The sequence below is a fragment of the Ictalurus punctatus genome, chromosome 21, assembly GCF_001660625.3.
Source record: "Ictalurus punctatus breed USDA103 chromosome 21, Coco_2.0, whole genome shotgun sequence".
Taxonomy (NCBI): Eukaryota; Metazoa; Chordata; class Actinopteri; order Siluriformes; family Ictaluridae; genus Ictalurus; species Ictalurus punctatus.
This window is the reverse complement of record NC_030436.2, coordinates 7,412,639-7,439,800: the sequence shown is the minus strand read 5'-3', so window position 1 is coordinate 7,439,800 and position 27,162 is coordinate 7,412,639. Positions and strand designations below refer to the sequence as shown.

At 42.1% G+C, this 27,162-nt stretch overlaps 1 protein-coding gene and 1 long non-coding RNA gene across 3 annotated transcripts; both read left to right on the top strand.

The window, feature by feature from the left end:
- The first annotated feature begins 392 nt into the window (after positions 1-392).
- Positions 393-26,992, top strand: il17rd (interleukin 17 receptor D). 2 transcript variants are annotated; one of them, XM_017450288.3, is made up of 13 exons: positions 393-585; positions 13,797-13,854; positions 14,416-14,541; positions 17,110-17,228; positions 17,431-17,551; positions 17,706-17,750; positions 17,935-18,086; positions 20,356-20,421; positions 20,518-20,572; positions 21,497-21,607; positions 22,129-22,313; positions 23,105-24,062; positions 26,046-26,992. In XM_017450288.3, exons 1-13 carry the CDS (start codon positions 457-459, stop codon positions 26,162-26,164), a joined length of 2,244 nt encoding a protein of 747 aa, XP_017305777.1. In that variant the 5' UTR covers positions 393-456; the 3' UTR covers positions 26,165-26,992. The 2 variants fall into 2 exon arrangements, with proteins under 2 accessions (XP_017305777.1, XP_053530173.1); XM_053674198.1 differs by lacking the exons at positions 393-585; positions 13,797-13,854; positions 14,416-14,541 and adding an exon at positions 15,655-15,831.
- LOC128628922 (uncharacterized) lies at positions 14,548-15,621 on the top strand. The gene is made up of 2 exons (XR_008393190.1): positions 14,548-15,013; positions 15,175-15,621. It is a non-coding gene; the product is annotated as an uncharacterized LOC128628922 (long non-coding RNA).
- Positions 26,993-27,162: the final 170 nt, after the last annotated feature.

The following is a 27,162-nucleotide window of genomic DNA, read 5'->3' as shown; positions in this document are numbered from 1 at the left end:
GATTGGACAAATATGCAAAAATGCTCAATATTATGCAAAAAAAAAAAAAAAAAATGGACCTGCTCACCACCCATGTTTCCACTAGCTCTCCATGCTGCAGCACTCTCCTACTCTTGGGACTGGCCACCCCAGGCCACCCTATAGCTACACCCATAATTGTACTGAATTTATTTTTGGTAGGCTCATATGATTTGGTAAAACATTTTACACACTCTACAGCATACTAGTATACAGAACAGCACGTATAGCTTACAGTACATATAATACTACGCTGAAACATAGTGTTCATTACACTGTATAAAAGAGTAGCATTTCCAGGACCGAGTTCATATCAGAGGGAGGAGTTCACATCCACAGCGCCCCCTGTCTGCAGAGCAGTAGACGGATATGAAGTGTCTCTACAGAGACCTGCCGTTCATTCACACTTCAGCAGGACTTCATGGATGAGCCTGGGACATGGCTCTGCGATTTATACTGTTCCAGCGTATAATCACGCTGTCTCTGGTTTTATTTTTACACCACAATGCAACTACAACTGCAGCCAACGCAGGGAGGAAAGGAAACGCCGAGAAATGCGGATATAAGGTGAGACACGAAGAGCAATTCCCAAAAATCTTAATGTTTCAACTGGACGCTTGTTTTGAAAGTCAGGGTATTTTGTAACACTCGGTTTTTCTCCAGCTGAAGACTTCAATGTGAAGTTTTACATTGTTTTTAAAGCGTCACGCTAGGAAAAATAGTATGCTTTGATGTTTTTTAAAACTTTATTTATGAAATGTATGCTAAGTGTTTGACACAAAGTAGCCTAATGTTTGGTAAGGTAGCAGGTATGCTCTGAGGCGACTTTCTGTCCTTAAATGTAGCCATGTAGTTTCTTCAGGTTTACTTTAAGGTATAAATATACATATAATAACCTAAAGTCTTCTTTTCTAAACTAGTTAGTGTGTTAAAAATATATTTATATACACATATCAACTCTGAATACGTTTAAAGAATCCAAATATATCGTTGTAAAGTGTAAAGGTGAACCGATAAACCGAGTTAGCAATATATCATGAGCATGACGGATATTTGACGTAAATAAATAGTTTATCCAGTTAGCTTTCAGTGTGTAATTGTGGTGTTTTTAAACATGTAAAGCGGTCAGTCAGGACCTCTTCTTCTTCTTTTGTTCACAGACTGAGCCATCTGGCTAATTTCCACACTTGAATTGTGCCAAACTGATTTTTTATGGTCGTGTCCTAATAGTATTTTGAGATTGGGATGGATCCCTCGAGTTGTATGTACACCCTTACATCCAAGACTAGAGTCAAATGCGAGCGTTTAGTTGAGTAAATGATGAAATAATAGTCAGTACAGGTTACACCTGAGCTATAACTCGATTGCAAAACATTTTAATGCACTTTGGAATGAGTATCCATGTTTTTTTGGGTTTTTTTTTTTTTATGCCTTGCTTTCAACAGTTTTAACACCTTATGTCGATTGCACTGCCTCGGTTTGTTTGCTTTTTGTGCCTGGGAGTTTACTTAGACTCACTGGCCCATAAATACCTATCGGAAGTGCTGTTGACTTTTAGTGCCCACTCTTGTGTGCATTGTCTTGCGACCGCTACGGCTGCTTTGAAGCCATTTCCCATAAGAAGTGAGGGGACTGTTTGCTCTATTAACACACTTTGGCATTTCCTCCTTCAAACCACAGGCCGTCTCCTTCCACGGCCACTTCAAAGGTCGTCGGGCTGCTGAAAGAACCCTAGCTTTCCACAAACTGGTTTGCTGGCTGTCGGGCAAAGCGTCGAGCTGGATCAAATCTTTTGGCTGCTTGAGCTTTACTGACGTTCCCGTGTTTTTAAAAAGGGACGAAATGGGTTTTTTTTTTTTTTTTTACATGAAGTTGTAGACATATTGGGTGTTTGCTCAAGGGCTTTGATTTGATAGCTAAATATTTGTTTTCATATGAAAACGTTCTTGTTTAATGTAATATCTACCCCACCATGGAGGGTGGAATGATAAGCCTCAACGTGCAGTTTAGCAAGAAAGAAAAGAGAGGTGGATATTTAAATTGGCTTGCGCTCATTCTGGGCCATGCTCGTCCCCCTGCTGAGAGGGGTCGAAGGCTTCATGTCGAACCCCAGCGGGGGCTGGCTGGCTTTGGATGAAAGTGCCGAACCTCCGGAACTTCCAGGCTTTTCAATAGCATCCTTCCTTTGGTTCTTCGTCAGACTCCCCGAGTCATGCAACAGCCAGAGATTTAAATTTTTTATTTATTTATTTTTTTGGAATCTTGAATGAGCTAAACTTTCCTGTCCTCTCTGAGTTTGATTTTCGGTTCCTCTGCTAAAGAAATGAAGTCAGAATTCATGCCTGTGCAGATGTTACCAGCTGCATAATCAGTCGGTTTTTTTGGGAGTGGGGGGCGGATCCCTGTTTCCGTGTTTCTCTCCATCTGGTTAAGTTATGGGTTCAGCATGTGAGGGTCATGTGAGCCAAACACGCCAAAACATCAGCCAGGATATTGAGCAGGTTTCCAAGTCATTTTGGTGTTTCGCAATCGCAAATTTGAGCGATTAGCACTCAAGGAGACATATGCTGTTTCATGTAAGTCTGTGGAGCGTGAGTGGGAAATCACCCTATTCTCACCCCCCCCCCCCCCCCCAATGCTTAAAACCACATAAAAGTCAATACCACTTTACACACAGAAGTAACAATTGTAATAATAAAAGCCCCTATTGTGATTTCAGCCTTCTTGCTGCATGTGGACAGGGGACAGGAGCTTTGGTCCAGGTGTGCTGTCGGAATATACGAGGTATTCGGCTTATGTTTGAGCATTTGAGTTGGAGAGCATTTAGTGTTGGTTTTCTGTATTATGCCATATTTTTTTTTCTCCCTAGCTACTTTTGGAAGTGAATCAGATGCAATTTTGCACAGGATCATGTTCTGCCTGTTATACAGTCCATGCAGCATTTACTCATGCTCTCAAGGGAAAAGCTGTAGTGATGACAGATCCTGCTGCTAATCAAATGTACCATGCTGACCTTTTTTGGCCTTTGCACTAGTTGTAGAGCAGAAAAGTTGATATTTCTTGGGATCCTTTTTTTTTTTCTTCTTCAAAATCTTTAGTAGTGAGGTATGTCTGAACAAAGATTAATGTCTTTTAGAAAGCAAAGCCGGTACTTTTCTGCAAATGATATGTAATCAGAAGTCGCCAGACTGGTAGTTCTTAATGCTAATAACATATAAAGCTTCTAGGCGTTCGAGGCCTTGAGTCACAAATCGACATTCCGTGTCATTGCTGCAGCACAAAGGAAAACGTTCTGCATTGTCCTTAGACACACACGCAGCCTTTTTATTACTGCAAGCCTTTGAATCTTCGGCAAGCTCTGGCATGAGTGCACCTGTGGGACACCTTCTTCCTTTTGCCTAGGTTTTTTTTTTCTTTTTTTTTCTACCACCACTCCTATCTCAAAAGAACCTGCATGTTTTCTTTTTTTATTCTCCTACTATCTGACTTATGAATGATGGAACGGGAGGAGTGGTTCATAGCGTTCAGGGGTGTGGAGAGTGTGTTTGCGTGGGGGGGTTGGTGTGCATGGAGGGCTAAGTTTAATTCTGCACCATGTTTTAGGCAGCATTGAAAACCATCCAAGCAACTCGTAACCTTGGAGGCCATGCCTTGTGCTGTGGTGGGAAAATCCCTGGTTGGCTAGTCCTGAATTGGCCCAGCGTGCCACAAGGCGCTTTTTTTTTTTTTTTTTTTTTTTTTTTTTTTTTTTTTTCCCCAGTGTGGGGTCCTGGGTGCTTTCAGCTGTAGCGGTGTGCTTTTGACGAGCCATGTGTCCTGCTGTTCAACATGAATGGAGTGATGTAGCTGGTAATCGGAGGTATGTTGAAAGTGAATTAAAAGTCTAGCCACTCTGGTCACCTCTGTGGTGTCAATGGCTTGTTGTAATCTTAAGAGCAATATATGTATGTATATGTGTGTGTGCATACTATATTTACTCCAAGCCCTCCAGCCCCTCACATGGTACACATTTCTCACACTCTCCCAGGTCCCAAAAACACCTGTACCAGGAATTTATTATTCCTGATTGCTTGAGGAAAAAAATGTTGGCTGTCAGCAAAAATCATGTCTGGAAAGCACTATTGAGTATCAAGGTGTTTCTTAATGGTTCTTTGGGGGTTCTTTGGATTTTTCATTTCCTAAACAGGTTGCAAGAGAAGTTTTCTTTCTTTTTATTCTTTTCCTCTCAATAAAAATCTCTACGAATTATAGATGACTTTGTATCCTTTTAAAAACTTTTAGTCCCAGTGGTTATTTATTAAAGTAGGTGAATGAAATGTCTAATTAAGTTAGCGTAATCCTCTTGAAGCAAGAAAGCTGTTTGTAAAGTGATCTTATACCCAGATTTGGTGCTCCTTGCTGTCAGAGATCTGCAGACAAGGGCAGTCCCTGGGGATCGTAATCTGATACGGACCGGTTGTATTCCTCCAAAGCTTTTCCTTTTGGCCCACGGATTGAAGTCATTACAATCAATTAGCTGTTCTTTCCTCTGGCCTAATCAAGGATCTGTTGCGGAAGAACTTCCTGCCTGGGTTTCAGGCAATGATTTGAGATTGCAGAGCGTCTGCTTCGCAGGATGAAGTACAACGGTACGCTTCAAAACTCGGGATTCAGCTGCAGGCTAGGCATGACCATAATGTCTCTGTGAGAGGGAGGTGAAACCGCAGTTCCCTGACCACTTTGGTAATTTATCCCATCTTCGGCCTTTGGAATCGCTGTCAAGAGCTTGTGTGTCTTCCCCGAACATATTGAGAGAACTTTTTGAGTGTTAAAGCTAAATCCGTAGCTGCCTTCACTAAGGCTAACGCGATGTCCCTGGTCTGATTCGGTCCGCCTGCAGATTCATGATACACGTGCATAATATCTCATTTTGCAGTCGTGTGAGTGCATTTGGTTGCACTGTGTTTTCCATTAGAGAACTAGGGCAGGTCTATGTTTTTCATGCTCAAGGAGTTCTGGAAAGCCCTGGGCACTAGTGCGTTCCCATAGCTTGAAATACTAGACTCCAAATCCCACAAGCCCTTATCCTCCCTATGAAGACATTTATTGTTCTATAATGTCATCAGGCAGGTCTGCCTACCTCCTGAATCATGATGTCTCCCCCTCCTTCTTAGTCTGGTGAGTCCACATCAGTTTCCATTCATAATAAGCCTCCATTCAAAAGTGGGTTTTTTTTCTTTTTTTTGCTAGGAACAATTAATCCAGGTTCAGTGAAATCCCAATGAAAGCCTTTGAGGAAGCTTTGAGGTTCAGTTCCTGTCACGTCCTTCCTTTTGTGATGGACAAGTCCAGGCTTGTTTCGAGCACCGCTGTGTTTACACTTCTCATAAGGTTCGTTTCAGTCAACATAGAAAGCGGGATACGATTATACAGATAAAGGAAGGCAAACAAGAAAGGACTTAACAAAGGCTGGGATTAAATTCAAACTCAAAGCAACTTTGTTAAGATTTTTTTTTAACTTTTTGAATATGTAGGTAAATAAAATAAAAATAAAAAAACATTTAACATGTCCTAGCTTGTAAAGAACAGGTTCCCCATCGCTCATCCTGTGCATCTGTAGTGTTTTTCCCTGCTCTGATTAATTAGCAGATTAGTTGTATTAGGATTAGTATTCGGAGCAAGGAGGACTCCAGAGGTTAGAAACCTGTGTGGTAAAGCACAGTAGCACTGGAGGTCAGCCTTCACACGTGTGCGGCATGACGGTGAGGTCGTCCCTGAGAGCCTCCTAAATCCATTCAGGATGGTTCCCAGGGTTCAGAGGGCAGAACTGAGTAAGCAGGAATCTGTGAAATCTGGAGGATGTTTGGTGTGACAACAGTTTTTTCCTACAATCCATCAGGCTAGGACTTGGTCATGTATCACTGCCATGGGGCAATGTCTGTCCGGAACGGACCGAGCTGGAAAAGCAATCATGTCTGTTAGTTTCCCAGTGAGGGACGTCCCTGCTTGTTAAAGACACGGTTTTTGCAGTCACGTGCTCGTCAATGTCCCTCCGGAGTCCTCGTGAAGCATTCTTCACTACTCGGGCTATTCGTTCCCTGACTAAACGACCTCGGCATGCACTTTTCAGCAGGCTCATGATATCGTGTGCAAGTGTTTCACAAAACACCTAGACTGTGCATAAAAACGCGCCAGCAAGTTCTTAAGCGCTAATGTCATAGCATATGGTTGCATTTCGAAAGAGGCCTGGCTGCGACAAATGCTGATTGGAGTAAAACAGGAAAGGCATTAAGCAAAACAGAGCGAGGGAACTTCAAGCCAGACTGCCCTGCAGCATTTGTTCGACTGCCACGCAAAGCCCTTCATCAGGCGTAACCTCTTTGACCTCTTATCCTGTCTTTCCAAGAGATTTGCAAGGCTTTTTCCTTTTTAAAAAAAAAAAAAAAACATGCCACGGAGTTCATGTATGATCCTTTTTGGAAGACATACTACAGTCAAAACCGCTCCTTTTTTCTTTCTTTAAATACAAAAGTCGTGAATAACGTTGCATCTCGACTTGCTCGTATTAAATGTAACACGTGCTGAATTTAACGAAAACACTTTTTTTTTTTTCCTTTTTTTTTTCTTTTCTTTTTTCCTTTCTCTGCTTATGTGAGTTGACCTAAATGCAGCTCTGTTTATTTTGAGTGGAACATTAACATGTTCTTCTTTGCATGATTAAAATCCTGAATGCGATTTTTCACCCTAATTTAAGACTACCGTTTGGACCTCGTCAGCGATGCGCACAAGTGCCCAACGTCAACACGGCTCCTTTTCATCAGCAAGGCGGCAGGTTCTTGAAACCATCATGGTTTCCTGGAGCCACCCCTGTGTTTGAAATTACATTCACGTATCAGGATGTTTGCAATTGTCATCAAGTTAAATGCTCGTTCTGCGTTGAGTATAATTGCAGAGATCTGGGCAACTGATACTTGCCTCATTGGTGCCATATGATCACCTGCAGCCATGTGGTATTAGCAGGAAATGCAACTCAGCAAATTGTATGCGAATGTGATGCTCGAATGCAAGAATTTGCATTTAATAAACGTCAGACTAAATGAAGGGGATGTATTAAACAGCTTTTTTTTTTTTTTAATGAAACAATAAGAGTTTTTGTATGACACTCTGACTTGTTCCTCTGTCTTATTTACTTTGGCATATCTTCCGCAGATGGGCTATTCATTGTATAATCTCAGAATAAACTTTTATGATGCTGAAGAGTCACTTTTCCTTTTAGAAAGAACATCGTCTTCCTCGACATCCTGTTTCTCTGTTCACCCTGTAATTCTCCGAGTACCCTTTAGGCACGCGAAGCAAATCCGCTCAGTCAGGCGTGACTGCAGTCCTGATTTGATATCATGACCTCTCATGAAAGAAACACGAAATACTGGTGATTAATTAGTATTAGCAAGGCTCAGATAGAGGACACAAAGGCAATTGTCCCAGAAAATGACTTCTTTTCGTGGAACATCAAATGAGATACACATGTTGGGGATAACGAGAACAGCATGTTGGACTGGTCAGAGCCACAGTTGTGGTCAAATTTGTCGAGCCAAATGTATAAAGGTGCTCGTATCCGTCCCACTCGGACCTGGTGGACTGATGAGGACCGGAGCGTGGGTGGGAATCTCAGGCCAGCCAGCGGAAACTTTGTGCGTGGATTGTTAGGAGTAGGTGCGTTTATATCTGTAAAAAGTGTGCGAGTTGATTTGTGCTGTCAGAATCGTGGTTTGGTTTTTGAGATATTCTCACGTCATGTATCGATTTTTATTCAACGGTTAGAAGTCATGTGCTGTAAAAACAAAACAAAAAAAGACCCTTTGTACAGCACGGACAAATTGCGAATGTGTTTAATCATTGTAGTACTCGAACCTGAATTAAAACTGATTGACATCAGTCATTACTGGTACTTTTTTCTTTTCCTCCTTCTTCTTCTTCTTCTTCTAAGAGATCACTGTGACTTTTTATTCCCACCATGCCTTCAAAAACCCTCTGTAGGTTTAGACAAGTGGGAGTACTTTGAAGGTATACTGGATGCTGGGAAAGGGGAATTCTCGGCGAGGCAGATGGTGAGGCTGTTTAGGAGTTTCTCAGAGTAAGCTCAACATCTTAGAAGCCAAGCCACCCCCTCTTGCCCTTTTGTTACTGACTTGGAGCATTTTCTTCTTCTCTGCTAAATCGGCATACGATTTGATCCTGCAAACGAAAATGTTACGACGAGCCGTGCTACATTTGTTTCCTCTGCTCGTTATTCTTGCTCAAAACGATCAAATCGGAACTTTGCTCCATCGTTGCTCTCAAAATTCAGCCAATCTGTTAGACAAACAGTGATAAGTGGCTTTGTGGTCATGTTTGTTTTCCTAGAGCAGAGGAACAAGCCCAGCGGGAGCAGCTTAACATCATCTGATCAGGAGGATCTGAAGAGGAATATTATAAAAGCATGCACCACAAAGTAGCTGATGGAGAGCTGCAGCCTCCACCTTTAACCCCTTTTTAAGGCTGCAGGAACTTCCTGCTGCACTTGTAGATTGGATTAATGACTTAGGAGTTCCCGCTCTGCATCGCAAAGCCAGTTTCTCTAACAGTGATCTCGAGGGGTTTAAAAATTCAGGGGCGGATTGGGATGATGCATGGGATTTTACATTCAGTGGGCTTTTTTTTTTTTTTTTATTAGTAAAGTTGTGTGTGAATGTTTTGGTAGACCAAACTAAATTCCTGTCATGAACAAAAAGTTTTGGTAACACTCTGACTTTTTTTTTTGTGTGTGTGTGTGTACACATACATATGTTGATAAATGCTAACCGTCTGTAAATTACCGATCACGTTCGCGGCACAGCTGATTTACATTTTGTGACTCCTACAAATCTCCAAAAAAGGCAAAAATGACAACTAAACACCAAAGAAGTGCCTCCTAATGGGAACATGCAGTATGTTGGATACGACAGTCAGACACTAACTGTAACTCCTTTTACGGGACTGCATTTCTTTTGTCCTAATTGAATATCTAGTCTTATTTGTTTGAATTTATGGATTGTGTTTTGGATGTTTTGCGTTCAAGTCATTCATATGAAATGGCAGAATGTGACAATTTCCATTAAATTCAAAACTTGACAGCGTAATGTATATCTACTCTCAGGAGCTTATTGGATAGGAACCGTTTACAGAACTAACTGAATTTTCATGAATACCGCACCTCTTGTGAAAGTCCTCCTAAGAATGATTTTATGAATAAATCCTTTTATATCCCGGTTGATAAATGATGCCCAGTATGTGTCCGTTATCTGGCATAATGGCTTACAGGGTTGTTGTTTTTTCTCCGCTATTTATTTAGGCATTTGATCCTGTGCATCATCTGTGAGGCACATGGAGTTGATTCAGTTCTTTTAAACAGGTACCAACCGACCAGTTCAGAAATCAAGGATGCTTTATAAAGAAAATGGGGGGCGTAGGAAGGTGGGGTTAGGTTTGAACTTTACACATAAGTCCAACAAATGTTGCCTTCTAATTAAGCAAGCCCTGATTTCCCTCAGGGCTACAAGATTAGTAGTTTCCCCTGGTCCCCCCCCCATTAAACTACCCCCATCCCCCTGCCACCCCACTCTTTCAAGACTAGCAGTAATTTTACCTTAATTAATCAGTGTCGCCAGAGTATCCCTGTGAGGCCTGTCTTTTATTCTGTAAATGTGAGATGATCATCTACGTGTTTCTTTTCTGAAAATGTGTGTGTGTCTGTGTGTGTGTGGGGGGGTCACATTACTTAGAGGCACATTTACCCCCTGTTTTTTCTTTTCAGAAGAAGGTTGAAGAAGTCATGGGGGTGCGGAAGGGCTTAGGAGCTGGATCAAACAAATACTTCCCTTTAAAAAAAAAAAAGCTCTGTGTTTGGAGTTGTCTCCATATGGCTTGCTGCTAATGGGGAATTTAAAGAGAACCATCTCCACTTGTAAAAGAGCTGGCTGTGTTGTTAAATTAACTTCACGTGTGCGGTTGGATGCCAAAAGACAAGAGTGGGGGGAGTGATTGGGGGGGGCCCTTGCAAGCCCTTGCAAGCCAGCTCCCTTTTGAGTACAATGAGACAAGAACTTGAGTAAACTATCAATATTTGCTTGATATGTGTGTAGAATTGAGGTTGCTGTGAGGTAGGAAGTAGATCTGCTTGTGTCCTTTGTAGCTAGAACTTGACAGGGTATACGACCAAGAAATAGGAAGAATGAAGCAGAGACTAGATTGACGGGCGCTGTTCTCTGAAGCTTGCCTTCTCAAATTATATAATTACTGTTATTATTCAAACTCGGTGAGGGAACACCTGGTTGAAAGACGCTTTGGTGCAGTCTACAGGAAGCACACAGCTATCGGGCCTCACCTGCTCCTGACTGCTGTTCAGACATGTCCGTGTCTCACGAGTCTGCACAACGAACGTGGGCACCGGGTACGGCCACGTAATCGTCCACCAGCCACCGAAAATACCCCAAGCCGCTAATCTTACATTAGCGTTTCTTACTAAATTGTGCGTTGGTGATACTCCGGCCTTTAATTTGGCTCTTTGGAAAATCACTGTCAGTTGTGTGGCTTTAGAAGTACGGTACTCTCTTTGAAACTTTACAGTTTGTATTTTTTTTTCAATGGTACTAGTTTGAATCAATGTCTCTAGTATTACTCTTGAAGCACCATTGCTAATGTCAATCACATGTTCTCATATAGCTCTTAATGAACCAGGTCATTAAGCAAAAGGCTGAGTATTTCCAAACACAGTTGCCTTTCTCTCACAGTCTCTTAATAAGCCCCTATAAAGTGCTAGGGCTCTTGTTTGACCGGTTACTGACCTCTGATTTTACCTCACGGCCAGCATTTCTACTCGTTTGCCACATGGGATGCTGTGAGTTTATGGACCCAAGTTACAGCCCTGACCCCCCCCCCCCCCCCCCCCTTCTTTCCCCCGACTGTCCATTTGAAGTTTTAGGATGCCAAATGACTTCTGGGGCTATTACGAGTGCCGAGGGCGAGGACATCAGAGGGGCTGTCGAAGGTCTTCCTCCTACCAGGACCAGATCTGTCTGCAGGAACAAAGGGAAGGAAAATTAAGGGGGTAGGGGGGGGGTGTTGTTTCTTGTTGTGGAAGGCCATAAATTGGGGGGGTTCGTTGAAAGGGTGTTTGGGGAGTGTGACAGGTTTTTTTAGGAGGTGTTTTCCAACCCCTTCCTGTTGAGGTGTAAGGCTGTGGTAACAGCCTTGGGCCCTCTGATTGGCTGCAGGTGTGCTTAGGCGTCCCTGGCAGCTGCCTGTCCGATGTGACCCACAGGACCCCGCTGCGTTCATGGTGTGGAATAAACCTGAGGACCATTATAGCACCCCAAGGGCACACACTTTCCCTTCATTTTTGGATGCTAAATGAAGAATTAGAGCACTGTTCCCATCTTCACCATGGCTGTAAATGATTTCATGACCTGGAGGCGCAAGCAGCTTTTGCCAATTAGTCCTTGTTCTCTGGGACAGTTGCCACTATGAGCATGACTTCTTAATCCAGCGCGGTGGACAGAAATGAGCACCGACTACGCTTAAACTACGGCCGGAGTGTTTTTGACATCAGTCATGGTGGTCTCCGTAATAACGTTGTTATCTGAGTACTTGAGCTCGGTTGCCATCTGGTCAGGATCTACGCCTGGGGAAAGGAATGAATCTGGGTGTGGAGTTCATCATGTTATCTATCGGAAGTAGGCAAATGCACTGTTAAGTAATAGTTACTGAAACATCCTCTAGGCCTTCAAGCACAATTCAAATGCACGTTGTTTTAATTTGCTGTCCTGATGCCAATGCTAATGTCGTAACTAACATGTGGACCAGATAAGGGCTGCGCAATATGGTGCTGATTTTTATTGCTGTGTTTGTATTTGAAATGCTGATCTTGCAGAAATGTGCAAACAAACAAAAAAAATGCACAAGATAAGTTTTTTCAGTATGGGCTTTGTTAAACCTTGACAATGGTGTGATTTTTAAATACATATATATTGTTTTAATATATTGTGAGTGCAGTGTTGCAGTATGACTGCAGCCCTAAATCATATAGGGCTTTTATATTTGCAAGTAAATAAGTAGCTTGACATTATACTACAAAATGTGTATGGAAGAGGTAATGATGCAAAGATGAATCAATATTCGGCTCTGTTCTGAAACGCTGGCTTGGTGTTGAATCAGATTTGACATTTCCAGACAAAACAGCTGTACTTTATGCCACAAGTGCATGTTATGTTGACTAACAACTCATCTTGTGCATGAACACAAGACACAACTTGCCCTAAAGCTTTCAGAGAGCCGGCCTGGTTGCTCTGATGACCTCGGTATTGGATCAGTATCAGGTAGCAGCTGATATTTAGGTCGATGTTATATCAGGAAAAAGGGTAGTTGGTGCTGAGATCTGTTTTTGCTTTTGGAGTTACTGAGATTTTAAATGTGTGTAGAATCATTTCTTAATGTGACCAAATCATTGCCTTTAAAAACTGTTTCGCCTCTGAAGATTTCTCTAAAACGCTTGTGATGTCAGCAGCCACAACAGCAGTGAAGTAAATTTATAACCAGTCGTAACCTTAAAGATGCTGTGGGTCCACCGATCAAACCGAATTTGGCAGCCGTGTTGTTGATTTTGCGTCTTTAGCGTGTGATTGGAAGGTTTCCCCGCAGAGCACACGGGAGGAAATTCTGGCTTGATTAACGTGCTGGGAGTGATGAAATGATGGCTGAGGGAATTGAAGGTCCAGACGAGGGAAGAGCGGGTGTTGGGACAAGTAATGGTTTGACTTTGTGTTGCGGTCCAAAAGGGTCCCCCCCCTTTGTTCTGACCCTGTGATGCAGTAGTGCACGTTTTTGAAACATTTGGCCCCACAACTTTTGTTGAGAAGTAAACAATCATAATGAAGTAGCTATATTTTAGATTTGCTAATTTTTCTGTTTATTCATAGTAGTGAAATTATGCTACCCTTTATGCCAAACTCAGATTTTGACATCTAATAGAACAGATCAGCTTTCCAAGCTTTCTCAGACGACTACACTCTCTCAAGGCGGATAAGTATATTCCTTCCTGTCATGTAGAACAACTTCCTTTAATCAGGCAGCCAGATAAAGATGATAAAGATCTTTAAAATGAGGCCACAATAAAATTCAGAGCCGTACACCGCTCGAGTGTCGTCTTCTACCAAGAAGCCTCAGTCATTGCTGCCCTTCGTGTCTGCGAAGCTTTGTTTATTTTCTTTTCCTTTTACCATCAGTCTTGATCTGACACGCAGCCTATAGCTTCCTCTTGTCTCATTTTAACTCCTGTCACGCAAGCTCGTTTGTTCTGGCTCGAACGATGATGCGCCTCGAGCCACTGTTCTCGGGCCAGTCATAACCGCCTAAGTCTTGAAACCTAGAGTTAAAGCGCACTTACCAGCACCCGATCCTGCATCAGTAGCTAGAGTGAGGACCGAACATGGGTGCGTGAGAGCGTGCATGTCTTGTGCAGCTCTTCCCACAACTTGAGGCCCCCCCCCCCCCCCAGAGTTGGCACCGAGTGCGTTCAGCAGGAGTTTGTGCGAGCCAGAAGCCTCGTAATTGTAGGATACTTTAGTGTTGCTGTCACCACTTAAAGTGCTGGTTGATTTTTTGTCGAGTCTCAAAGGAATGTGCTCCGTGCCCTCAGCGTGGTTCACATGTCACATAGTTTGGAGTGAAAGTAAACTATTTATTAATGCTGTACCTGCTTAACCATGCCCTTTTTCTTTTTGCAGGGAATTCAATCCAGTTCAGACGAAAGCGGACGCAAGCTCGTCACCTATCGAAATGACAGTAAGGCACCGTTTGATAAAATTTAGGAATGATTTGATTGATTTATAAAAATAAATCTAATCAATTTCCTGTGCTCTGCTTGTGGTATTCATCCGATCCCTGAACCCCCATCTCTTTCCCCCTACCCTCTCTCTCCCCCAAGCTCTAACTTGTTTCCTGAACTATCAAATGTGCCAAAAAGTCACATTTCTTGCCTGTAGCTAATCCTGATTCTCACTCGGCCCCCATTGTCTGCGACCATGGACAGGAACGGTCACAGCCTAAAAGCCAACCCTCATTAGCATCACAAAAGCAGCAACCCCGACAGGGAGCCACGGGGTGTGAGCGACACAAACGACTGCTCCTCTCTCTTCCTCTACCTGCTGATCTTCAGCTCCGATAGCACAGTCCTAACTAAATAGGGGTTCGAGAAAAGGAAGAGGTTGGGGGGTGGGGATGGGGGGTCGAATTGCATGGCTGCATCCTTGAGCTTGCCAAAGAATCTCACCAATGCTCTTTCAATAAAAAAAAAAAAAAAAAAAAGCGCCCCCAATTTTCTTGCCTTTTTGTTTTTCTTTCTAGACTGCTCTCTGAACTGGAACCTGTGGGGGAAACATGCCATCCATGAAGTGAACAATATCAGCTTCACTCATTTGTCCTGTGATAACCAGGCAGCCGTGGTAGTCCACTGGATGCCAAGTCCCCTCGGTAAGCCCCCTTTTTCAACGTTTTTAACATGCACACGAATAATTAATATATAATAATAATGATGATGATAATCTTTTATCTGTGTATGTGTGTAACCATTACTGGATAAAGAAGAACCTCTGCAGAATAGGACAGCACTATGTGCAGTTTGCAATTATAAACACTTCCAAATAAATATTTTTGGGCAAATCCATCATCTTCTGTGCATTTTTTGCCAGGCTGCTTTGCTCCTTTGTACATTTTAGTCATATCACCTGAGTAATATAGCAAATACCCCTAAGAGCAGGTTTTACCTTGCAGCAACTTCATGTAAAGGTATTTAATGCAAGAAAAAAAAACATTGATTATGTTTTCGTACGTACACACTAGACTTGTGTACCTGTGCAACAGATTATACACTAGCCTGTTTTACAGGATAATGATGGTTAAAGTCCCCACAAGTACTTTGAGGTTCTGAACAGACTGGATGATGGTGAGACCCTCTCAGATTCCTAAACCCATATCAAAGCAAATGGATTTTAAAGCGTGTGTTCGACATACCTGACTGCGTGCATGGGTCATTTCTCTCTCTCTCTCCCTCCGCCCCCCGTCTCTCTCTATCCCCCTCTATCTCACTGACTGACTGACTGGCAGCGATGGGGAAATAAGAGACTGGACAGGACAGCCACTCTGAAAGTGAGGCCTCGTCTTCAAAGAGAGTGCTAGGCCTGTCCTGATCAAAGGTCCAGGTTTTCCTCCCCCCGCCAAGCCTTTTCCTTCAGGCCTGACAGTCACACAAATCTGGCCAAGCAGTTGAAGAGATCCGCACATAGGAGCCCAGTGATTTTTTTTCAGGAATGCGTGTGTGTTTTTGGAGGATGAGGGGAGGGAGCACCGGGGTGTCCCTGGCTTCCGTCTGTCGAGGCACTATTGAACTTGGTAATGTGAGTCCTTTCCCTGAGCAGCAGCACAATGTGCCCTGTTGTTTGCGTCAGGTTAATCCTTTGGCCTGGTTCAGGAGATGATATGGTGTGAGTATATATTTAAGAAACATAAAGATAAAAGCTATTTTTACCTTAGAATCAGGGGTCCCCCCGCCCCCCCCCCCCCCCCAAAAAAAAAAAAAAAAAAAACCTCACCAAGAGAGTAAAAGTCCCAACCAGTTGGACAACTTTTTTTTGTTGTTTTTTTGTCTTTCGCCTCCGGTGGCTTTTTTAAGGCAGCGTGATGGAGGTATCTGTGAGCCGGTGGAGGTGTGGAGTTACACGCTGCCTTGAAGAGCAGGCTCTTTCAGCTCCGCTCCCTGCCGAGGTAATCGGAACCACGTGGAATGTGTGCAGGCAACCACCCCCCCACCCCCATTTCACCAATCCTCTCTCTTCTTTTCCCCCTGCAACTGATAAGGCAGAAATGTAATTAAAAGGGAGGAAGGCTGGCACACGTTGAAGGGCATGAGAATGCTCCCTTGGCACGCACGCTTGTCCTCTGTGCGTGTTAAAGGCCTCCTCTCCCTCTCCAGGGGTGCCAATAAAAGGAGAAAAGGAGGGAGGTGTATAAAAGGACTTGCACATTTTGTGCTCTGACCCCCTTTTTTTTTTTTTTTTTGGTCACGGTGTAGCCAGGGCTACAGTTTAGATTAGAGGGAAGACATGTCGTGTCTAATTACTGGCCGATGTTCGTCATTTAGGCTTGTGATTACAAGTCATACTTTTGAAAGATTGTCCGATACGGATTCCCTGCTCGGCTTGCAATCAGTGACACGATCTGAAGGATCTCACAAACAGTATTTTTGTGAAGTAACAGTATTGCTTACCTTTCAATTTCGTTAGACAAAATGTTGAACTCTTCCTGTAATGTGCACATCATTTTCCATTTTCCCTCGGTTACATTTATTTTTATTTATTTATTTACCCCCCCCAAGAGAAAGCACATACCTGAACCTTTTCCTAAATCGGTCATAGGGTAACTAATAATAAACAATTCTATAAGCACGTACCTACCACTGGTCAACAGTTGGCATAAACTATTATTCTTTTTCGAACAATCTGCTCTTAGCATTCCCCTTTGGCAACTCTGATACTAATCGGTGTCTTTTCATTGTAGTGAATAACCAAAGGGTACAGCCGAAAGGCCATACAGAAAGAGATTCTGCACAGAGATATGTTAATATTTGAAATTATTTTTACAACTCAAAACAAAAGAAAGAAAGTAATTCAAGCCACCATATCTAGTTCAGTAAATATAATTCACGATCCACTGAATGCAACAAGTCAAAGTGAATGGTTTCTAAAAGCCAGTATGAAATTGCTAGTATTTTCGGATTATTGTTGTGGGTATTGTCAGGGGTTTCCTCCGGGTACTCAGTCCAAAGACGTGTGTCATAGGCTGATTGGCATTTCATAATTGTCCATAATGTGTGAACGTGTGTGCGATTGTGCCCCGCGATGAGTGGGCGCCCCGTCACGGGCTGTCAATGGGGGAGGCTCCAGGCTCCCTCGTGACCCTGTGTAGCATAAGCAGTATGGAAAATCGATGGACAGCTGGATGGATGTTGTGACCATTGTGTGTGTGTGTGTGTTATCTATGCAGGTATTGAGCATGTAAAGGGATTTCGTGTTTATCTGGAGGACAAGAATCCAGAGGGGAAACAGTGCCAACACATGATCCTGAAGGACCCTCGACAACTCAATTTCTCCTTCAAGAATGTTGTAAGTAAAAATAAATAAATAAATAAATTACAGGTTAAAATTAGAGGTAGTAGTGTATTAATTGATCTAATGAAATTCTTCCCATTGGCTTAATGCAACATGTGTGTTTATGTAAAGAACAAAACATGGGGTGATTGTTATGGATATTTATGGTTAGTAAACTAGTTGGCTATAATGAATGTCTGTTGTAATTATTCAACAGAAGCTGAGCTCTCAGCCCTTTGTTGGTTTGGCCTTCGAGATGGACTACATGGTCAGGATAATTCCATTTCCCACTTTCATGAACGACAGCTTCTTCCCTCCTTCCTTCCTGCACACTAACAGTGAGTTAGGCTCCCCTCCTCAAGCACGCAGTCTTCACTCATAAAACTCCATATATCACTATCCTTCAAACCTATAAACTGTGCTCTTGTTAGATCTCTGAAAGTAAAGAATTTTAGGAGAGAGTCATGAATTATTTTTGCTTTGTTTTTACAGGTTGCGAAGTGCTTCTTGGCCCGGACAACCTCGTCTGCAAACCATGTGAGTAATTCAGGCTTGAGAACTGTCGTTCATCTGCTAAGATGTACATCAAGCACCATGACCTGTGCAGAAAAGTCTCAAGTTGATTCATGTCTTTCAGTCTTTGTATTACAAAATAACGTTATTCTCTTTTTCTTTCTTTTTCTTCTTCTTTTCTCTTCCTCTCCCTTCTCTGTTTTGACAGTCTGGAAGCCCAAGATGCTCAACGTCTCCCAGCTCGGGTCCAATCTGCACGTCACTTTCGATCACGCTCCTCCCACCTTTGGCTTCAACACCTATTACCTGTATTACAAGCTTCGACAGGAGAACCACTTCAAACTCAAACGCTGCAAACCGGTTAGCACGCTTCACCTCTGATTAAGCAAGCCGAAGGATTGTGTTGTTTTCATTGATTGTGAGCTCAGCGGATTTCCGCTGCGTTCTTTATGTTCGGATTGTTCTGGGCGGTGTCATAACAAAATACACACAGAAAACATCACAATGACAGATCATGTGTCGCGAATGCTGCTACCAACAACATAACAATCCTGTTAGATCATCATAATGGCAAAGAATGCGCTTATTGCCTAGGACTTTATATCATGAACCTAGAGCGGATAAGGAAGCTTATACCGTACAAAACAGCTGGCATGGGTGTGCACTACAGGATTGGCCAGATTTGTATGCCCAGGTTTGCAAATTTTCAGAAACAAAAATGACTTTGCATGACAGATTATCAGCACAGATGTTCCAGTGGTTTCAGGGAGTTGATCTTGTGCCACCAAGACTCTTCCTTAAAGGAGCTAGACTCCTAATCCTTCAATGAAACCTTGAGACAAGTTTCCTTTTTTCAAAGAATGTAGAAAGTTCTCAATGAAATCAGGTTTCTTTCAGAACCATTCATATTTCAAGAAAAAGTTTCTCAGATTCATTTTCTCCAGAGTTCCTCCAACGAGTGTGTGAAGAACTAACTAGAAGAACGGTGGTGGTGTTTGTTATTGCAGTTTTCAGTTTACACATGGTGCTGTAGGTCTTCTTAAGGATTTTAGACGATTAACACGGTTCTGCTTGTAATCCAAAAAGGGAACAACTCTGGTGTGCGGTTCCCCATAAAACCTTTAAAATCAAACATCAGTGTGGGCTGCTAGAAGAAACTGAGTTTTCTGGGTGTATATTCTATGACAAAAGACATGATTTGTCTTTATAGAAGATGAATAGGAATTTGGTGGTGGTGGTGGGGGGGGTTATGTGATGATTGATGCTTGATTTTCAGTTCTCCTGTCATTTTAAAAGTGCATTTTTAGAACATAAATAAATCCAAGGCCTTCTCCTGTGCCTCTGGAGGAATCCTATAACAAATGGTTTCCCTCAAAACAAGATTTTATGTTCGAAAAGCTTGGTAAGAAAATTTTCAGTGAAATTTCTTTAGAAAAGTCAGAGCTTTAACATTCCAACGAACTCTTCATGAATGCCTTTTTTTCCCCCTCTAGAACTGTACAGATAATGTACGCTTTAGTGAGCTATAAGCCATTTTTGAGATCCTTATAAAAAACGACTATTAATATTGGCGTTTTCTGAGATTTGGAAATGTGTTCAGGCTCACTCAGTTATCTTTTATGCATGAATAACATTCGGCGTAATGAAGAGTCAAGTTGAGAATTTGTCAGATTTGCATTGTACACGCATGCACTTACCTCCCCAGGGGGATGAGGAGGAGAAGGAGGTGAGAGCAGGCAAGCATAAGTAGGAGTGAGATGTTCTGAGTTAATGCATTCAGCAGCGTGTAATGTTCTTCACAGATGGAGGAATAATATATAGACGTGTCGGGCTAGTTGGCTAACAGGCCTGTACCTCAGTGGATCATTCCGACTCCTCCTGCCCCGGGGGAGATGTGCACTCTTAGCAGAACTAAAAAAAAAAAAAAACCTTGAGTGCTTTCCCAGCCCCACTTTGTTAGTGAGAGAGTGTGATGGGAACTGGAAATGAACTTTTCTTTAACTTTTAGCTGACGTTTTTTGGCCCGGTTTACTCCCTCATTGTATATAGTTTAAGAGGGATTTAGGGACCCCTGCAAATCTTTAGCTGCAGTTTTGTTTCTTTGGGGGAAAGCCATGCCTTTTCACCCAAATTGCAGGCCTTTATGATTAAATTGTTTGACCTAGCTTTTACAGTCCAGCCATTTAGTGTTGAGTCATATGTTGTTGTGGGTTTTTTTTTGTTTGTTTGTTTGTTTGTTTGTGAGAATACTCCAGTGTCTGTTCCCCCGTCTTTGAGCACCGCCTCATACCATCACACTTTGTCCCTTTGGAATAATGTAAAAAGCAGACTCGATTTCACTTTCGGAAGTCTAGACTGCTATACCTCATGTCCGCTTTAACATACCGTGCATTGTAACACTAATAATAGGTTGAAATATGAGTTAGGCCAGGACGTTGTTGGGTGGGGGGGATTCCAGTGTCCTACATAGCTCTTAATCCTTTAAACAGTCTGAGTGGGATTGTTTATCATTTTCATCCTAATTCTTGAATAAACCTCTGCGATCATCTTGCATAATCTTATGGATTTTTTTTTTTTCTTGATTAAGACTGAAGTGGTGTTTTTAAATGTCTGTGTCATTATTCTATAGGAGCTGAATGGCCCTAAAACAGCATGCATTCTGCAAGATGTTACTCCAGGAACATATGCGATAGAGGTAAAGTTTATTCATGTGTTACAACAGATTGAGTTCTGAACCTGAAATTGCAGTAGATTTAAACGTACTCAGTGTTGTCTTTTATTTACTCCATAGCTCCGTGATGACAGCAATAACACCAGGAGACAGACTCAATATCATGTAAGCCAAGGTAAGGGATAGCAACTTGTTGGGTTTCAGTACATGCTCAAAACTGGTGCCTAAACGAATTAATGTTATTTATGGCTGGGATTAGTGATTCTGTTCATTGCTGATTGGTTATGTATACCCCACACACAAACGGCAAATAAAGATACCATTAAGCCTTTAGCCACTATAGAGACGATTTATTATGGACGTCAGTATTTTTTGGTATTAAATTCAGCATAGGTTTAGGGCTTACAGTATCTCACAAAAGTGAGTACACCCCTCACATTTTTGTAAATATTTGATGATATCTTTTCATGTGACAACACTGAAGAAATGACACTTTGCTACAATGTAAAGTAGTGAGTGTACAGCTTGTGTAACAGTGTAAATTTGCTGTCCCCTCAAAATAACTCAACACACAGCCATTAATGTCTAAACCGCTGGCAACAACAGTGAGTACATCCTGTTAAACAAGATGTACACTCAGTACTTTACATTGTAGCAAAGTGTCATCTCTTCAGTGTTGTCATATGAAAAGATGTAATCAAATATTACAAAAATGTGAGGGGTGTACTCACTTTTGTGAGATACTGTATTTAAGATTTATACCAGAACATACAATGACTGTGCAGCGCAAGCCCAGCAAACAAATACTTTAAGCTTTGATTATATGGTGTGCTACTTGATGTATGTATTGGTTGCAGTGTTATGTCTGTCGTGTTGATTAACAATGGGCTGAAATGACAATGAACTTTTCAGCACTAAGGCTATAAGGCTTAGAATTAGAAGTGATGATATGGTGTTGTCTTAGCCACTTCTTGGTTTTCAATGTATGGTGGAAATAAACCGAAATAAATAAATACAATGGATTTATTTATAACTCGTGGAAATTGTAAAATCAGATGTTTACTTGTCTATGACTCATTCTTTGTTCACTCCATTTCAGTGCATTCTCCGTGGGCTGGACCCATCCGTGCCATGGCCATCACCGTACCTCTGGTCATTATGTCTGCCTTCGCCACTCTCTTTACTGTCATGTGCCGCAAAAAACAGCAAGGTGCGTGCCCCCCACCCTCATTAGTCAGGATCTTATTACCTACAGAACTCACTTTTGTCCAGCGACTGTAATCTGAGCTTTGTAAATCTCTCAGCACAAATGAGGATTAATGGCTTGAGAAATCTAAGCATTTGTACTCGCACCATTGTATTGTCGCACCACAATGTCATGATTGACAAAAGGAAACTTCTTGTATGGCTGTTTGCGTGCGAGGAATGCTGAAGTGGAAAGTAACAACATGAAATAATTAACGCCCTCTGTGCTGTTATGGTTGAGACCATGGCTGCCTAGTGGTTATGTTTCAGCGACGTAGACCTGACCATGCAGTCTCTTCCGAGATAAATATATATTACTGTGCATGCAGCGTTTGTTAGGCCTTGTCTTTTTCGTAGTCAGCCCAAGTTTTGTCATATGGTAATAATAAATGTACTGGAATCTACTGACTAACATTCACCCCCCCCCCCCAACTTCAAATCTTCTCCGGGCCCGGTTGAACTCTTTCATCTCAAATCTCTCCACAGAGAACATCTACTCCCACCTGGATGAAGAAAGCTCCGAGTCGTCCTCTCACACCACCGCCTTGAGCACAGACAGACCGTGGCCTAGGCCCAAAGTCTTCATCTGCTACTCCACTAAAGACTGCCCCAAACATCTCGCTGTCATCCAGAGCTTTGCTTTCTTCCTGCAGGATTTCTGCGGCTGTTCGGTGAGCGCCTTTCAGCTCTTCGTTTGGTACAAATTAATTAACGGTTACCAAGGAACACAGTTGGGGTGGGGGCACGCGCTCATGCTGGAAATTTTGTGCCTCCAGGCTCGGTTATGAACTTCAGGCACAGAGGAGTTCAAGGTGATATAGAAATTTGTACAGACTGCCACCTGCTGGTTAATGATCAAAGAGAGATTAAAACTTGAAACTGAATCATGCTTTTCTTTGGACAGGTTTATTTTTTTGGTCTGTTTTTCTTTTTTGCTTATAATGATTAAAATAGTACTGACAAGAATTTTGAGGTTTTTTTAATGGCAGTCAACTGATTAAATCTATCCGATATATAAACGATCTTCAATGATGAATTAAATGTTATATTTACATTCCTAAAACTTTTGATGTTCTTCTGGACATTTTGTGCACTATGGTGTACGGTTGTAACAGTCATAGGACACAGATGTCGTATGTAATCAGTAGTAAGTGTATACACTGAATAGGAAGCCATTTTATCATTTGACCTAACCGTAGGCAGGAGGGGGAGGTAGCAAAAAAATGTACGCAAAGATTAAAGATCCAACAGTAGCATAAAATTTAAGCTTGAGCTAAATCAGCAATAGTGCCGCATTATGTATAAATACCTTAAAATGGATCAGAAACATTAAATTCCTTGCATGTGACATTTGCTGGTTTAAATTCGAAATGGTTTCTTGCCATTTGAAAATAAATCGAACAGCGTTAGTCCAGCTAATCCAATCCCTAACGAGTCCTGTCCTGTTTTTGTGTGTGCCTAGGTTGCTCTGGATCTTTGGGAGCATCTGGAAATCTGTAAGGAAGGTCAGATGTCCTGGTTGAGCCGGCACATCGATGAGGCTCACTTCCTCGTCACGATCTGCTCCAAAGGCTTTAAATACTTTGTAGAGAAAAGGCATCGCAAAGGCAAGGCCACATCCAAGGAGAAAAACACCAAAGAGGTGGCGATACCAGACCCGAGCAGCAATGACCTCTTTGTCGTAGCTGCCGCCATGATCAGTGAGAAGCTGCGTGAGGCTCAGCAGGACTCTGCTGACCTCTCACGCTTCATGGCCGTTTACTTCGACTACTCGCGTGAGAGTGACGTGCCCACCTCGCTGGCTCTGGCACCCCGCTTCAAACTGATGGACCAGTTGCCGGAGCTTTTGGCACGGCTGCACTCGCGCCAGCTCGGCGTACCTTCAATCAGCAAGCGCAACTATTTCCGCAGCAAGGCGGGCCGCTCGCTTTATGTAGCCATCTGTAACATGCACCAGCACATCAGCCATGAACCCGACTGGTTCGAGCAACAGCTCATGCCTCCCGTTTCTGCTCCCATCCCTCTCAAGCGTGAAAAACCCGACTCGGGGCTCGCACTCAACGAGGTGGTGCTGAAGCGGCCCTCTGAGAGCGAGCGCCCCGTCATGAACATTCTCATCCCACCCACAATGCCAAATCCAGGCACTTACTTGCTTTCTGGCATGGCCTCGAGTTCAGCGCAAGAGGAAATTGGGGAAAGTTCATCACAGTCATCGTCTGGTCAGGAGACAAACGCATTACCGAGGCCGTTGTGCCACATGGACGGCTCAGCTAGCCCTCCAGAAATGCCCAGAGACTCTGGAATCTACGATTCGTCAGTGCCATCATCAGAACTGTCAATCCCACTGATGGAGGGACTTTCACCAGACCTGGCAGACTCGTCCTCCTTGACAGAAAGCGTGTCGTCTTCCTCTGGATTAGGTAAAAATATATAATAATAAAAAAAAAGCATTCCTTACATTATTCCTATGCTTTCAGATGAATGAACGGTTCAAAGAGACAATTGTTATTTAAGTCAATCTTTCTGTTTTGGCCATCGTAGTACTCGGTGTGAATATTTTCTCTGCACATCCCCATGCAGCGAATGTAATTTTCTTCACATAGGATCAGTCAAGATCCCTTTAACATTAATAGAACACTAGTTTAGACCCGTTGCTGCCATTCTCTCCAGATACACCAAGAAAGCTACCAAATGCAAAGCTCTGCATTTCCGATCATGAAATGAATCCATTTTAAGTTGTCGAATATGAATGTTAGTCATATTTACTCACGGCCACCCATTTAAGCTCAGACGAGCATTCTTAGGAGTGTGTATGTGTAAGTAACTAATTTTATTTGATAAATTAATAAAAGCATTGTGTAGCACCAGGTTTTGATACGTAAATAAACATGAAATATTGATAAATGTGTTAAAGTTGCGTTGAATCCCAGCAACGCCACAGTAATCTGCGGCCGGGTTACACAGGAGCACGATTGGCTGTGCTATCATGTATATATTTTGTTCTATGTTTTATGAAGGTAAATGGCTGGTGAGTTGGAATGGGTGATTGATCAAATTGTGCAGGAAATGGGGGGAGGGGGATTGACTCTGCACATAATTTATCATTTATTGTGCTGTCCTTAGTACTTTAGAATGCATTACTTTTAATTAGTTATTTAGTTTACTAAGCTCAATAGTGAAGTTAGCTAGCTATGCATATTAACTACAAAGCTGACCGGGGCTAAATATGGGCACTGATTTGTTTTCAATATTACTATCTAACAAAAACAATTTTCTGAACTGACATTCAGAGCTACATAACTATTGTACATTCTTTACTAGACATGGGACCATTTGAGTCCATAGATCATTTTCACAGGACTCAACATCCATCAAGGAACAGGTCCCACTTGAAGGAATCGCGTTTACCTTTTCTCAATGCTTCTCCACAAACATGGAATGAAGTACAGGGTCTCATCTTCACAAAAGCGTCTTACTTAACAGCCCAGTCATGGTAGGAGTTGCACTGGTACTCCTCTAGGCTCAACTTCAGGTCACACAAACAAATCCTTTAGAGCAGGGGTGTCCAATCTTATCCGGAAAGGGCCGGTGTGGGTGCAGGTTTTCATTCCAACCAAGCAGAAGCTACACCCGAGTCTATTGAAAGCCAAGATCAACTGATTAAACAGGTGGAATCGGGTGTGCCTCCTGCTTGGTTGGTATGAAAACCTGCACCCACACCGGCCCTTTGCGGATAAGATTGGGCACCCCTGGTTTAGAGCTTTAAACTGGCTATGCTCATTTTTACCCTCTGAAACTGGTTGTTGGGACTGACAGTGTGAGTTGGATTGGATCAAAATGTTTTTGTTGGTGGTTTTTTATTTATTTATTTATTTATTTATTTTTTTGTGGCTAGTTTTTGGAGCAAGAATATCGGCCGGTTACTCAAATCTTAATGGAACCTATCAATAGGCAATGAAAACTGACCATGTTAAAACACTATATACGGGAAGTAGACAAAGAACAACATGGTGTTCTAGTAATGGTCAAGCACATGTTTTTAGTGTGTTGTGTTTAACTAGGTTACAAGATGCAAATTGGTAATTATTTGTTTGTGTGCCCCGATTTTTTTAATTCGACGTAACAGTCTAGACAAATGAGTTGGAAAGTGATTGACGCCCGGCTGTTTCATGATTTCTAATGATTTAAAAGGTGTAGAGCAGAAATGTCTAATGAGTCTACTGAAAGCCAAGATCAACTAATTAATCAGGTGTGGCTCCTGCTGGATTGGAATGAAAACCTGCACCCACACCGGCCCTTTGCCAATAAGACTGCTGTAGTTTATCATAGGGTTTGTGTGTGTATATATTAACTAACCAAAAGTAGAAGCTACAGTTCATTCATCTTTGTCTTCATGTTTTCAGGTGATGAGGAACCGCCTGCTGTTATCTCACTACATTGCACCATACCCACCATCTGCAAGGCAGAGCTTCATCACATTGTGGAATCAAGTGAAGGACTTGTAGCACCAACCTCCCCTTAGTGGCCTTTTCCTGGATGCGCATCGCCACTTTACTACCTTCATCACCACATGACTCAAGTCAACGTCTAGCCTTATTTCTTGCGTGTCCCACTTAGACACGAAGAAGCACATGGTTAGCTTTTGTGGAGCTATTTCGAGACGTTGATGAATTTGTCCTGGACAAATGTACAGTATGCTGAGAAGGGGACCGCTGTCTAACCAAAGCAGCTGTGAACTCTTGAGTCCAGCCTTTTTCGTTAGTGTTAGCTCAAAGCATTACAGTAGTTAGTACATAAAACCGGGTTTTATCAGAACAATCAAATAACCAACTGCTCTTTAGTTCATCAGAGTTTACAGCACCAGGAGCATATGAGGACAACCATATTATTATGAATATGGAACTTGGCAATTTAAAAAAAAAAAATGCTATTTCAGTTTTATTTATTGATTGATATTAACTTTTATCATTGCTTCGTAGATGACTCAGATGTTTTAATTACTTTTGGTCAGTTTTGTATTGGTCTTTCTCCATTTAAAAAAACCAAACAGATTTACTAAGAACTAATTACATACATAATAGTCTCCTTGCTTTCATCAGCCATTTGAATTTCAGAGCAAAAGACACATTATTCAGCCTTAGTTAATGAATTAATTGATGAAAAGGGAACAGGAAGTAATTGACACGTTTCAGAATTGTCAAGTTGCAGAAAAAAAATTTTTTTGTACAGTTTTTTTTTTTGTTTTTTTAGAGAAATAGAAGTGATTTCTACATTATATATGAACTTTGTACTGTTTTATAGTACTCTAATGTAGGAAATGTGTTAATAAAACTAAAATTTTTATGGCAAAGTGTGTGTGTGTGTGTGTGTGTGTGTGTGTGTGTGTGTGTGTGTGTGTACACTGATCAGCCATACCATTAAAGCCAATGACCGGTGAAGTACATTGATTATCTTTTTACAGTGGTGCCTGTAAAGGGGAGATATATTAAGCAGCAAGTGAATAGTCAGTTCACAGAACAG